This window comes from Liolophura sinensis, chromosome 12, assembly GCF_032854445.1.
Source record: "Liolophura sinensis isolate JHLJ2023 chromosome 12, CUHK_Ljap_v2, whole genome shotgun sequence".
Classification (NCBI taxonomy): domain Eukaryota; kingdom Metazoa; phylum Mollusca; class Polyplacophora; order Chitonida; family Chitonidae; genus Liolophura; species Liolophura sinensis.
Window position 1 is genome coordinate 692,811 of NC_088306.1, and position 13,837 is coordinate 706,647.

A 13,837-nucleotide genomic window follows, 5' to 3' on the forward strand; every position below is an offset into this window, starting at 1 on the left:
AGTTGTTACACCAAATATTCAATTAGCATGAAGCTAAAACATGTTTATATTGAAGCTGAATACACTTTTGGAATCTAGCACAGTGAGTAACTTTTAATGGTCATGTTGGAAATTGTAGATCAAAATCAACTTGAACCTAGCACAGTGAGTAACTTTTAATGGTCATGTTGGAAATTGTAGATCAAAATCAACTTCAATCTAGCTCAGTGAGTAACTTTTAATGGTCATGTTGGAAATTGTAGATCAAAATCAACTTGAATCTAGCACAGTGAGTAACTTTTAATGGTCATATTGGAAATTGTACATCAAAATCAACTTCAATCTAGCTCAGTGAGTAACTTTTAATGGTCATGTTGGAAATTGTAGATCAAAATCAACTTGAATCTAGCACAGTGAGTAACTTTTAATGGTCATGTTGGAAATTGTAGATCAAAATCAACTTGAACCTAGCACAGTGGGTAACTTTTAATGGTCATGTTAGAAATTGTAGATCAAAATCAACTTCAATCTAGCACAGTGAGTAACTTTTAATGGTCATGTTGGAAATTGTACATCAAAATCAACTTCAATCTAGCTCAGTGAGTAACTTTTAATGGTCATGTTGGAAATTGTAGATCAAAATCAACTTGAACCAAGCACAGTGAGTAACTTTTAATGGTCATGTTAGAAATTGTAGATCAAAATCAACTTGAATCCAGCACAATGAGTAACTTTTAATGGTCATGTTGGAAATTGTAGATCAAAATCAACTTGAATCTAGCACAGTGAGTAACTTTTAATGGTCACGTTGGAAATTGTAGATCAAAATCAACTTGAACCTAGCACAGTGAGTAACTTTTAATGGTCATGTTGGAAATTGTAGATCAAAATGGTTATGTTGGAAGTTGTAGATCAAAATCAACTTGAATCTAGCACAATGAGTAACTTTTAATGGTGACGTTGGAAATTGTAGATCAAAATCAGCATAGCAAAATTTTTACAATTTGAAAAGTGCATTAATATTTATAATGCAGTAAGAAGTACAGTACACAGACAAGTAGTCAGCTTTAATCTCATTTGTGAATGGACTGAGCTACCGTCCTGACCTTGGACTACACAGGTATACACGTAGATGTCAGGTACACAGTATACATATGGATGTAGGCAGGAGGACTCTGTGCGGGGTTCCCCCTTTCCCCGTCATGACTCAACAAATCTGTGACAATGTGGTGTAATTCTAACTCCTGTGAAAACTTGGTTCAGAAGGGATGTACATGTAGGCCTAAATGTACATGTACCTCTGTGAATGCACAGGCGAGAGCGCAGATTATACATGTACCTCTGTGAATGCACAAGCGACAGGGCGGATTATACATGTACCTCTGTGAATGCACAGGCGAGAGCGCAGATTATACATGTACCTCTGTGAATGCACAAGCGACAGGGCGGATTATACATGTACCTCTGTGAATGCACAGGCGAGAGCGCAGATTATACATGTACCTCTGTGAATGCACAAGCGACAGCGCGGATTATACATGTACCTCTGTGAATGCACAGGCGAGAGGACGGATTATACATGTACCTCTGTGAATGCACAGGCGACAGCGCGGATTATACATGTACCTCTGTGAATGCACAAGCGACAGGGCGGATTATACATGTACCTCTGTGAATGCATAGGTGAGAGCGCGGATTATACATGTATCTCTGTGAATGCACAAGCGACAGGGCGGATTATACATGTACCTCTGTGAATGCACAGGCGAGAGGACGGATTATACATGTATCTCTGTGAATGCACAAGCGACAGGGCGGATTATACATGTACCTCTGTGAATGCACAGGCGAGAGGACGGATTATACATGTACCTCTGTGAATGCACAGGCGACAGCGCGGATTACACATGTACTAATATAACAAAATCAAGATGGAGCCCATCCAAATGTCTGTTACAGGAAGTAACGTGTATTATTTTCCATCTTAAAAATGATCCACATGTACATGTACACTAGTCAAATTTTCCCTAAAACAAAATGTGTAAACGTACACTTTAATACATGAACATCAAAACGTGAACAGTACAAAGAATGGTAAGTAGGATTTATGACTTTCTGGAACAACTCTAGGAATACATGTGCATGTATATACCATATACATGCACACTGGCCCCAAAAAAACACCAACAAGCCAATAAACAAGCCAATAAATGCCATGAAACATGGATTTCGTGTTTAAACTTAACTTTTTTATACGGTCATCATCTTACTGTACATGAACGTCAGTAAGATTACGTCAATTTTAAAGATCAAGAGAAATCAGCCTAAATGAGCCACTGAGTCCTGGGCAATTTTTAGGTCACTTACATGATGCAGGTTTAACATGAGACACTGTCATGGTCATGTACAGGTATGACAAATCAAAATGAGACACTGTCATGGTCATGTACAGGTATGACAGATCAAAATGAGACACTGTCATGGTCATGTACAGGTATGACAGATCAAATGCCTCATTCCTAAGGTACCAAGTGTTTCTTTTATTTACATGTATTACTATTTTCTTTTGTAAAGGTATGAGCAACACCCTCCAACCAAAGTATGTAGGTTGTAGTAAAAATGTATTTGCATTATGCAGAATGTGAAAGAGCTTTTGTACGGAGGGTAAGTCCACCAGTTCCTACAATGTATAGCCTATGCTTCATACATGCATCTATATGTAAATATGTTGACAATACAGCCACACACAGGCCTACATGAGCACATAGCCCTTTATCATGAAAGAAAGCTGAAAAAATGAAGGCTCTTCAGACAAAACTAAGTGCTTTTAGTTTTAATCACTTCACCTTTTCTTTTTTTTTTTTACTTTTTTTTTTTAGAGAGAAATGCATTCAAATGTTTCAATTCTTTACGGCCTTTTATCAATGACAATACATCGTTTATTTTTTTTGGATTACTTCATTAAATCACAAGTTTTTGACTTGTGACAATTAGAGCTATATATACATTCCAAAATTAAAAGGTATGTTTGGAGTGAGAAAAACTTCTTTGCTTAATCTGTTAATCCATACCGAAGGTGCCATCACCACCTCCACCTCCGCAGCCCCCCCCCCCCCCCCCCCCCACCAGAAGTATGGAGCGGGGAATTTTGAGCATCTGAGATATTAACCTTAATTGTTTCGATGAGATGATTAGAACATGTATCTGTAACTCTGTGCAATGTATGCCTGAGGGCAAAGAAAATTAAACCCCTGATATAATACACAGCCGTCCAAACTGAATGGCGACAAAAGTGCACTAGTCCACAAATTCTTGTGATGTGTCACATTTAAATATGTCTTCCTCTCTCTACAGCATCATGATTTAACATGTACATGTGCTGTTTGTTTCTCTGACATGTACATGTACATGTGCTAACTATTTGTCTCTCTGCCATACATGTACATGTGCTATTTGTTTCTCTGACATGTACATGTACATGTGCTAACTATTGTTTCTCTGGCATACATGTACATGTGCTAACTATTGTTTCTCTGGCATGTACATGTAATTTGCAAAGCTTTATGAAGCCTGCATCTTTAGTGACACAAACAAATCAGCTTTTGGAATCATTTTCATAATAAATGTATTTATACATTCCACTGAAAAAAGTGCTACAGAAGTGGCCCCACTACTATATGAGGAGGGCCCATGCACCTTCACATGTGTAGGTTCCCGCATAGGTCCCCACTGCTGTATAAAGGCCCATGCACTTTCACACGTGTACGTTCCCGCATAGGTCCCCACTGCTGTATGAGGGCCCGTGCACCTTCACATGTGTAGGTTCCTGCATATGGCCCCACTGCTATATGAAGGCCCGTGCACCATCACACATGTAAGTTCCCACATATGGCCCCACTGCTACATGTAGATCCATGCATCTTCACAGCTCAACAGTCATGAAAAGAAAGACCTGCTTCATTAGCATAACAATTACCTGACATCATATTTACATACATGTACCTGTACACCAATATGAATGTGCCTGCACATGTTCACAATCCTTATACACAACATGAACTATAAAACCAGGTAACAAGACAGAAACAAGGGGAACTTCTGATTCACCCCATACACACCTGTGAACTCTGCCCGAGTCAGTAATGTCAACAGTACATGCATGGTTTTTTTATATCTGAACAGCTTAATAGCTAAATGCATGTATGTAGATATGTAGAATACATGTATATGTTCACACTGCCACAACAGTCCATCTACCCGACATTTCATCATTTTCACGTGAGCTTATTTAGCCGTGCAAACTTGTGTAAATGTATCAATTGGAAGTTTTACAAGTGGGCTACTTGACCAAACCTTGCAAATTTGTGTAAATGATCTGATCTGATTTATTTGATTGGTGTTTTCAAGAATATTTCATTTATATGACGGCGGCCGGCATTATGGTGGAAGGAAACCAGGCCGAGCCCGGGGGGAAACCCACGACCATCCACGGGTTGCTGACAGACCTTCCGACGTAGGGCCGGAGACGAAGCCAGCATGAGCTGGACTTGAACTCACACCGACCGCATTGGTGAGAGGCTCCTGGGTCATTACGCTGCGCTAGCGCACTAACCAACTGAGCCACAGAGGCCCCAACTTACTTGGCCAAACCTTACAAACTTGTGTAAATGTATCAAGTGGAAGTTTTACTGGTGGGCTACTTGGCCAAACCTTACAAACTTGTGTAAATGTATCAAGTGGAAGTTTTACAGGTGGGCTACATGGCCAAACCTTGCAATCTTGTATAATACTGTAAATGTTTCAATCAGCTAAAGCAGAAGCACTTTCACTAATTTTTTTTTTTTTGGACTATGTCTAGAGTGAAAATTTGACCAAGTCTTGCTAAACTACATGTACATGTAGTGTATGTAGGGTATAGCAAGTTTTTCAATCGATGAAAACAAAACAACTTTCACTAAAATGTCTAACTATATAAGTATACACATGAATGTTGATTCACGCACCAGTACGTTGATTCACGCACCAGTACGTTGATTCACGCACCAGTACGTTGATTCACGCACCAGTAAGAAGAACATGCATATGCTGCTCTGCGTTTGACATCAAGGGTCACATGGTCTATACACGACTATATTACCATATTCATGCATTTTTGTTCTCCTCCCTACTTACACATTGCACATACCGGCTCAGGATTGCATACATTCATTTCATTTAAATTGATTTACAACATTAGGCGAATTTAAACCCATTTTCTTGTGCATTACCACTGGCATTGAGTACAAAGCCGTGGATGTTGCAGTGTAACAGTAGAACTGAATGACATCTAGCACATCTACAAGTAGATATACATCTTGGTCGTTCTATCAATACATAATCAATACATAATCAATACATGTACCTACGAGGACATGAAGAGAAGAAGATTATTCACTTCCATGTCATGTTCTGTTCATGTCCACGCAAGCCGCCATGAGCACATAAGATCTGGACAGGAAACCCAGTTTCACCTGCCGGTTGGGATGCTTACAAGCATGGCATATATATTTCTTGCTTTCCTTCTCTAGTCACTTGACATAACAGAATGAATGAGGATCTGCTGCCTTAAGTTAGGAGCTATTCTCAGGCACCAGTACCAGGCACACTAGTTTTCTTTCACCAGCCATACAGCTATGGTGTGAGGAACACATCAAATAAAAAAATAATGACATAATCCAAAGAGTGAGTACTGGTACTTGGGGTTTAACGTCGTACTTGACAATTTTTCACTCATATGATGACGAAGGAATCCTTATGGTGTTTGTAATGTGCCTCCTTGTTGCAGGACAGATTTCCATTGCTCTTTTTTCTAGTGCTGCCATAATCCAAGGATATTTCTGCACACAACAGCTTGTCAGGTGTGTAAATGCACACATACTTCATCGCGGTAACTAAAAGCTACTGGATGCTTTGTAAGAAAGTACCCATGCTGACAGATGTACAGGTGTGCATTAAACACGGACAACAACGAAACACAGCGTCGTACTGGTATTTGATCTAGATGATATAGTGAAGGACTAATGGATAAAAAAGATGGTATCAGTTCATCAGCGATACCTTCAGGCCCGACTGACATGGAGTTAGACCTACATACATGTACCTGCATGCTTCTGTTCACGTGACTGCCTGATTGAATGAGTGATAAGGGAGTTAAACTGGATTATCAGAGGAATGTCTAATCCACAGATGAATCTGTGGTGATTGTTGTGGCAGTGTTATTATACACTGGTAACTGTTAAAATCAAAGTAAAAACATGAAATATACCACATGTATATGAACATATTGCATGTAACTCCATTTAAACATACATGCAGGTATGGCTGCAAGGCTACCAACGAGCTCCCCTGTGAGAGGCACACTAATGTATGCAAAACTTCACCTCTGTACATGGAGTGCTGAACTGAATTTCGTAATCTACAGTACTTTTTGAGATCCCACCTCTAGCATTCATCGTATCAATCATTCTAGCATGTAATACACTATGTTGTTCATGCTGTAACTTACGGTATTTAAATTGCACACCCGAATCTTCCGATTTTGGGAAGATATTTTCCTAATAAATCTGACTTTGCTAAAGAAAGAAAATGAGTTACTGCGGTATCCTGCGCAACATGTACACACTGTGACACAGGCATCTATTCTGTGTTCCCTGCTAATAAATGTGGGCTCCAAAATGTGAACACTTAAAACTAACCACAATATCCAGTTTATTGTATGGATATCTGTCTATCTATTACACGAACACACACTGACAATCGAGGGCTAACAGCATTTTTAATGTAAAAGCCCTACAATTATCAGATGACACTTTCATCGCTAGTGACTGGTCAATTTCATAAGGACTTCTACAACATGGCTACTCGGAGTGAACTGCCCGTCAGTGCCATATCCTCAATGCTGAACTTCATCTTCTCAGCTTTTAAAACTTAACAGAAGTCCTATATCATTTTTTGTAGGAATATATAGTGGCAGACTTTATATTCACTTTAAGGCACAAGTAACTAATTCAACTGATGCCCCCCCCCCCCCTCCCTCCCATGTTATTGTGCTTCACAACTGTGCACGACCTCAGTCCAACACAGGTAGTACCTCTCACCCCTCATGTATACATGCGTCTCTTAACACGGCATTCTTTATTACTGGAAGCTAATGCTTGGGTATGACACTATATCTACACCTCTGCTTTGTACATGTACCTAGAGGATTAAAAATGAGTGCGGTTTAGATACAGTTTTCCATGGTCTTTCTAATGAACCTTATCAGAAGTTTATTTTCATTTTCTCCTACTTCAATGTAATTTTCTACGATAAAAGTTTCGGAATTTAATGTAATATTTACGGCTCACCCATCTCCTGCCACATTTCCAGTGAAGTTTTGCCAATTAGGATAAGTATACACGTACATGTAGGTTAATCAATCTAATTAAGCGACCAGTCACGCAATCAAAAGCCACTGGGACACACACAGTGTGGCACACAGAGCTGGACAAAACCTCATGCACCTACCCAGAAGTTTCCAGCACAGGCAGAACGTTTGCCAGGTTACGATGCCAAGTCCTTATCAAGTTTTATCACATCAATGCAGGCTTAATATTGAATAAGTAATTGATTGTTAGTCAATGCCACACTCAAGATTTTTTCACTTTGATTATACATGTCAGCTTATAATAGTTGGAGCAATCTGTAAAGTGCCTAGAGTATAAAACCACCAACCCTGAGAAGTTTCTCACATGACATACTGGCAGAAGACAACTGGTCTTGCATGAATGACATGCCATGCGCAGAAGACAATTGGTCTTGCATGAATGACAGACCATGCACAGAAGACAATTGGTCTTGCATGAATGGCAGACCATGCGCAGAAGACAACTGGTCTTGCATGAATGGCAGACCATGCGCAGAAGACAATTGGTCTTGCATAAATGACAGACCATGCGCAGAAGACAGCTGGTCTTGCATGAATGACAGACCATGCGCAGAAGACAACTGGTCTTGCATGAATGACAGATCATGCGCAGAAGACAACTGGTCTTGCATGAATGGCAGACCATGCGCAGAAGACAGCTGGTCTTGCATGAATGACAGACCATGCACAGAAGACAACTGGTCTTGCATGAATGACAGACCATGCGCAGAAGACAACTGGTCTTGCATGAATGACAGACCATGCACAGAAGACAACTGGTCTTGCATGAATGACAGACCATGCGCAGAAGACAATTGGTCTTGCATGAATGGCAGATCATGCGCAGAAGACAACTGGTCTTGCATGAATGACAGACCATGCGCAGAAGACAACTGGTCTTGCATGAATGACAGACCATGCACAGAAGACAACTGGTCTTGCATGAATGACAGACCATGCGCAGAAGACAACTGGTCTTGCATGAATGACAGACCATGCGCAGAAGACAACTGGTCTTGCATGAATGACAGACCATGCGCAGAAGACAGCTGGTCTTGCATGAATGGCAGACCATGCGCAGAAGACAACTGGTCTTGCATGAATGGCAGACCATGCGCAGAAGACAACTGGTCTTGCATGAATGGCAGACCATGCGCAGAAGACAGCTGGTCTTGCATGAATGGCAGACCATGCGCAGAAGACAACTGGTCTTGCATGAATGACAGACCATGCACAGAAAACAACTGGTCTTGCATGAATGACAGACCATGCGCAGAACACAACTGGTCTTGCATGAATGACACGCCATGCGCAGAAGACAACTGGTCTTGCATGAATGACAGACCATACGCAGAAGACAACTGGTCTTGCATGAATGACAGACCATGCGCAGAAGACAACTGGTCTTGCATGAATGGCAGACCATGCGCAGAAGACAACTGGTCTTGCATGAATGACAGACCATGCGCAGAAGACAACTGGTCTTGCATGAATGACAGACCATGCGCAGAAGACAACTGGTCTTGCATGAATGACAGACCATGCACAGAAGACAACTGGTCTTGCATGAATGACAGACCATGCGCAGAAGACAACTGGTCTTGCATGAATGACAGACCATGCACAGAAGACAACTGGTCTTGCATGAATGACAGACCATGCGCAGAAGACAGCTGGTCTTGCATGAATGACAGACCATGCGCAGAAGACAACTGGTCTTGCATGAATGACAGACCATGCGCAGAAGACAATTGGTCTTGCATGAATGACAGACCATGCGCAGAAGACAGCTGGTCTTGCATGAATGGCAGACCATGCGCAGAACACAACTGGTCTTGCATGAATGACAGATCATGCGCAGAAGACAACTGGTCTTGCATGAATGACAGACCATGCGCAGAAGACAACTGGTCTTGCATGAATGACAGACCATGCACAGAAAACAACTGGTCTTGCATGAATGACAGACCATGCACAGAAGACAACTGGTCTTGCATGAATGACACGCCATGCGCAGAAGACAACTGGTCTTGCATGAATGACAGACCATACGCAGAAGACAACTGGTCTTGCATGAATGACAGACCATGCACAGAAGACAACTGGTCTTGCATGAATGACAGACCATACGCAGAAGACAACTGGTCTTGCATGAATGACAGACCATGCGCAGAAGACAACTGGTCTTGCATGAATGACAGACCATGCGCAGAAGACAACTGGTCTTGCATGAATGACAGACCATGCGCAGAAGACAATTGGTCTTGCATGAATGGCAGACCATGCGCAGAACACAACTGGTCTTGCATGAATGACAGATCATGCGCAGAAGACAACTGGTCTTGCATAAATGGCAGATCATGCGCAGAAGACAACTGGTCTTGCATAAATGGCAGACCATGCGCAGAAGACAACTGGTCTTGCATGAATGACAGACCATGCGCAGAAGACAACTGGTCTTGCATGAATGACACGCCATGCGCAGAAGACAACTGGTCTTGCATGAATGACATGCCATGCGCAGAAGACAGCTGGTCTTGCATGAATGACAGACCATGCGCAGAAGACAACTGGTCTTGCATGAATGACATGCCATGCGCAGAAGACAAATTGGTCTTGCATGAATGACAGACCATGCGCAGAAGACAACTGGTCTTGCATGAATGACAGACCATGCGCAGAAAACAACTGGTCTTGCATGAATGACATGCCATGCGCTGAAGACAATTGGTCTTGCATGAATGACAGACCATGCGCAGAAGACAACTGGTCTTGCATAAATGACATGCCATGCGCAGAACACAACTGGTCTTGCATGAATGACAGACCATGCGCAGAAGACAACTGGTCTTGCATGAATGACAGACCATACGCAGAAGACAACTGGTCTTGCATGAATGACAGACCATGCACAGAAGACAACTGGTCTTGCATGAATGACAGACCATACGCAGAAGACAACTGGTCTTGCATGAATGACAGACCATGCGCAGAAGACAACTGGTCTTGCATGAATGACAGACCATGCGCAGAAGACAACTGGTCTTGCATGAATGACAGACCATGCGCAGAAGACAATTGGTCTTGCATGAATGGCAGACCATGCGCAGAACACAACTGGTCTTGCATGAATGACAGATCATGCGCAGAAGACAACTGGTCTTGCATAAATGGCAGATCATGCGCAGAAGACAACTGGTCTTGCATAAATGGCAGACCATGCGCAGAAGACAACTGGTCTTGCATGAATGACAGACCATGCGCAGAAGACAACTGGTCTTGCATGAATGACACGCCATGCGCAGAAGACAACTGGTCTTGCATGAATGACATGCCATGCGCAGAAGACAGCTGGTCTTGCATGAATGACAGACCATGCGCAGAAGACAACTGGTCTTGCATGAATGACATGCCATGCGCAGAAGACAAATTGGTCTTGCATGAATGACAGACCATGCGCAGAAGACAACTGGTCTTGCATGAATGACAGACCATGCGCAGAAAACAACTGGTCTTGCATGAATGACATGCCATGCGCTGAAGACAATTGGTCTTGCATGAATGACAGACCATGCGCAGAAGACAACTGGTCTTGCATAAATGACATGCCATGCGCAGAACACAACTGGTCTTGCATGAATGACAGACCATGCGCAGAAGACAACTGGTCTTGCATGAATGACAGATCATGCGCAGAAGACAACTGGTCTTGCATGAATGACAGACCATGCGCAGAAGACAACTGGTCTTGCATGAATGACAGATCATGCGCAGAAGACAACTGGTCTTGCATAAATGGCAGACCATGCGCAGAAGACAACTGGTCTTGCATAAATGGCAGACCATGCGCAGAAGACAACTGGTCTTGCATGAATGGCAGACCATGCGCAGAAGACAACTGGTCTTGCATGAATGACAGACCATGCGCAGAAGACAACTGGTCTTGCATGAATGACAGACCATGCGCAGAAGACAATTGGTCTTGCATAAATGACAGACCATGCGCAGAACACAACTGGTCTTGCATGAATGACAGACCATGCGCAGAAGACAACTGGTCTTGCATAAATGGCAGACCATGCGCAGAAGACAACTGGTCTTGCATGAATGGCAGACCATGCGCAGAAGACAACTGGTCTTGCATAAATGGCAGACCATGTGCAGAAGACAACTGGTCTTGCATGAATGGCAGACCATGCGCAGAAGACAGCTGGTCTTGCATGAATGACAGACCATGCGCAGAAGACAACTGGTCTTGCATGAATGACAGACCATGCGCAGAAGACAACTGGTCTTGCATGAATGACAGACCATGCGCAGAAGACAACTGGTCTTGCATGAATGACAGACCATGCGCAGAAGACAACTGGTCTTGCATGAATGACAGACCATGCGCAGAAGACAGCTGGTCTTGCATGAATGACAGACCATGCGCAGAAGACAACTGGTCTTGCATGAATGGCAGACCATGCGCAGAAGACAGCTGGTCTTGCATGAATGGCAGACCATGCGCAGAAGACAGCTGGTCTTGCATGAATGGCAGACCATGCGCAGAAGACAATTGGTCTTGCATGAATGACAGACCATGCGCAGAAGACAATTGGTCTTGCATGAATGACAGACCATGCGCAGAAGACAACTGGTCTTGCATGAATGACAGACCATACGCAGAAGACAACTGGTCTTGCATGAATGACAGACCATGCGCAGAAGACAATTGGTCTTGCATGAATGGCAGACCATGCGCAGAAGACAGCTGGTCTTGCATAAATGACAGACCATGCGCAGAACACAACTGGTCTTGCATGAATGACAGACCATACGCAGAAGACAACTGGTCTTGCATGAATGACATACCATGCGCAGAAGACAACTGGTCTTGCATGAATGACAGATCATGCGCAGAAGACAATTGGTCTTGCATGAATGACAGACCATACGCAGAAGACAATTGGTCTTGCATGAATGACATACCATGCGCAGAAGACAACTGGTCTTGCATAAATGGCAGACCATGCGCAGAAGACAACTGGTCTTGCATGAATGACAGACCATACGCAGAAGACAACTGGTCTTGCATGAATGGCAGACCATGCGCAGAAGACAACTGGTCTTGCATGAATGACAGATCATGCGCAGAAGACAACTGGTCTTGCATAAATGGCACGCCATGCAAACATTCACATGACTGTCAACGACAGCTTATTGTTACCCCCATGAAAATCAGGAGAATGCACAAATTCCTTGTTCGAGGCCGGGTTTGAACTCACACACGGCACACATCTTAACTTAGCCAAATACATGTAGTGTTAAAGTCTGCCTTACCTTTGCCAGGATAACCATCTCGGTTGTCTCTCGGAACACCTCTCAATGGTCGGCTAGTACTGAATCATCTGTAAAACAACAACAACAAGACAAGCTATTAGTCTCGCTCTACCTCACAACATTGGGTCGTTGTTTACACCATACTCAAGAATTTTCCATTTTCAATGTACAACATCTGACAAAATTTGTCTACGGTTTTTCCATGCGTTGTACTTGCATCAGTACACAGCAAATTTTATTGTTGTAGACAACGTTTGTTTTTTTAATCTGGAAGTTCGGCACGAACAGGCATAGGTTTTAAAATAAGATTTTTTGTAGCCTCAAGATTTGCCCGTCAGTTGGCAGCGTGAATAAGAGACAAGACGATGAGGCTTGGTGTTGATGATCAAAATATGCACAATTGTCCCATTTCAAATTCTAAAGTAAACCAGCTATTCTAATACAGTTTGTATGCAAAGAAGCCCAATATAACAGCAAAGTGAAAACATATAAACTCTATGTGTAAATGAAGTAAGCAGCTCTGTAGACATAGTCTGTCATACAACATATTGTCATTCAATAAACAAATTTATATTTACATGTGTCAGTAAATTCGTCTTTAAAATTACAGTATGTAACAAGATCTTGAGACAGCAAAAATCTGGAATGGTCTGCTGGATCAACCCCATTATCAAGGCGCTGTTCTCTGTCATTTTTGGCGGGGTAGGGGTAGCGAGGTGCAAGTATTTCAGAATTTTTGAACAGTGACGTTCTCAACAGTGAACTCTCCTCAAGCATATTGCAATGTGTAACTAAAATTAAAAGTTTTACACATCTCAAAAAGCTATTCATCGTCAATCTTTCAGCTTCAACACACAAGTACATGTAGCTGTCAACTTTGTAGTTCATATTATACACCTATCGTCACTCTGGACAGGTGTAAATGTCACATATATTTGTTCTGGTTATGGCCATGTTGATTTTATCCCACTCATACTTGATAAGGATAAAGGACTATGTCTACATGTCGACATGTACTTAATGTGACACTGTGACCAGAAAGCATCGTAATTCTTAACATTAAGGTACATTTGCCTTGATTTCTATGAA

The 13,837-nt window shown here is 42.3% G+C and overlaps 1 protein-coding gene across 2 annotated transcripts in view; it reads right to left on the reverse strand.

The window, feature by feature from the left end:
• The window catches only part of LOC135479616 (myosin-VIIa-like), a 105,992-nt gene that overhangs the window by 61,810 nt on the left and 30,345 nt on the right, over positions 1-13,837 (reverse strand). For both annotated transcript variants that reach the window (XM_064759504.1, XM_064759506.1), the window contains exon 2: positions 12,749-12,816. In XM_064759504.1, the coding sequence (XP_064615574.1) occupies positions 12,749-12,766 (18 nt within the window). In that variant the 5' untranslated portion in view covers positions 12,767-12,816. The remainder of the gene's footprint in view (positions 1-12,748; positions 12,817-13,837) is intronic.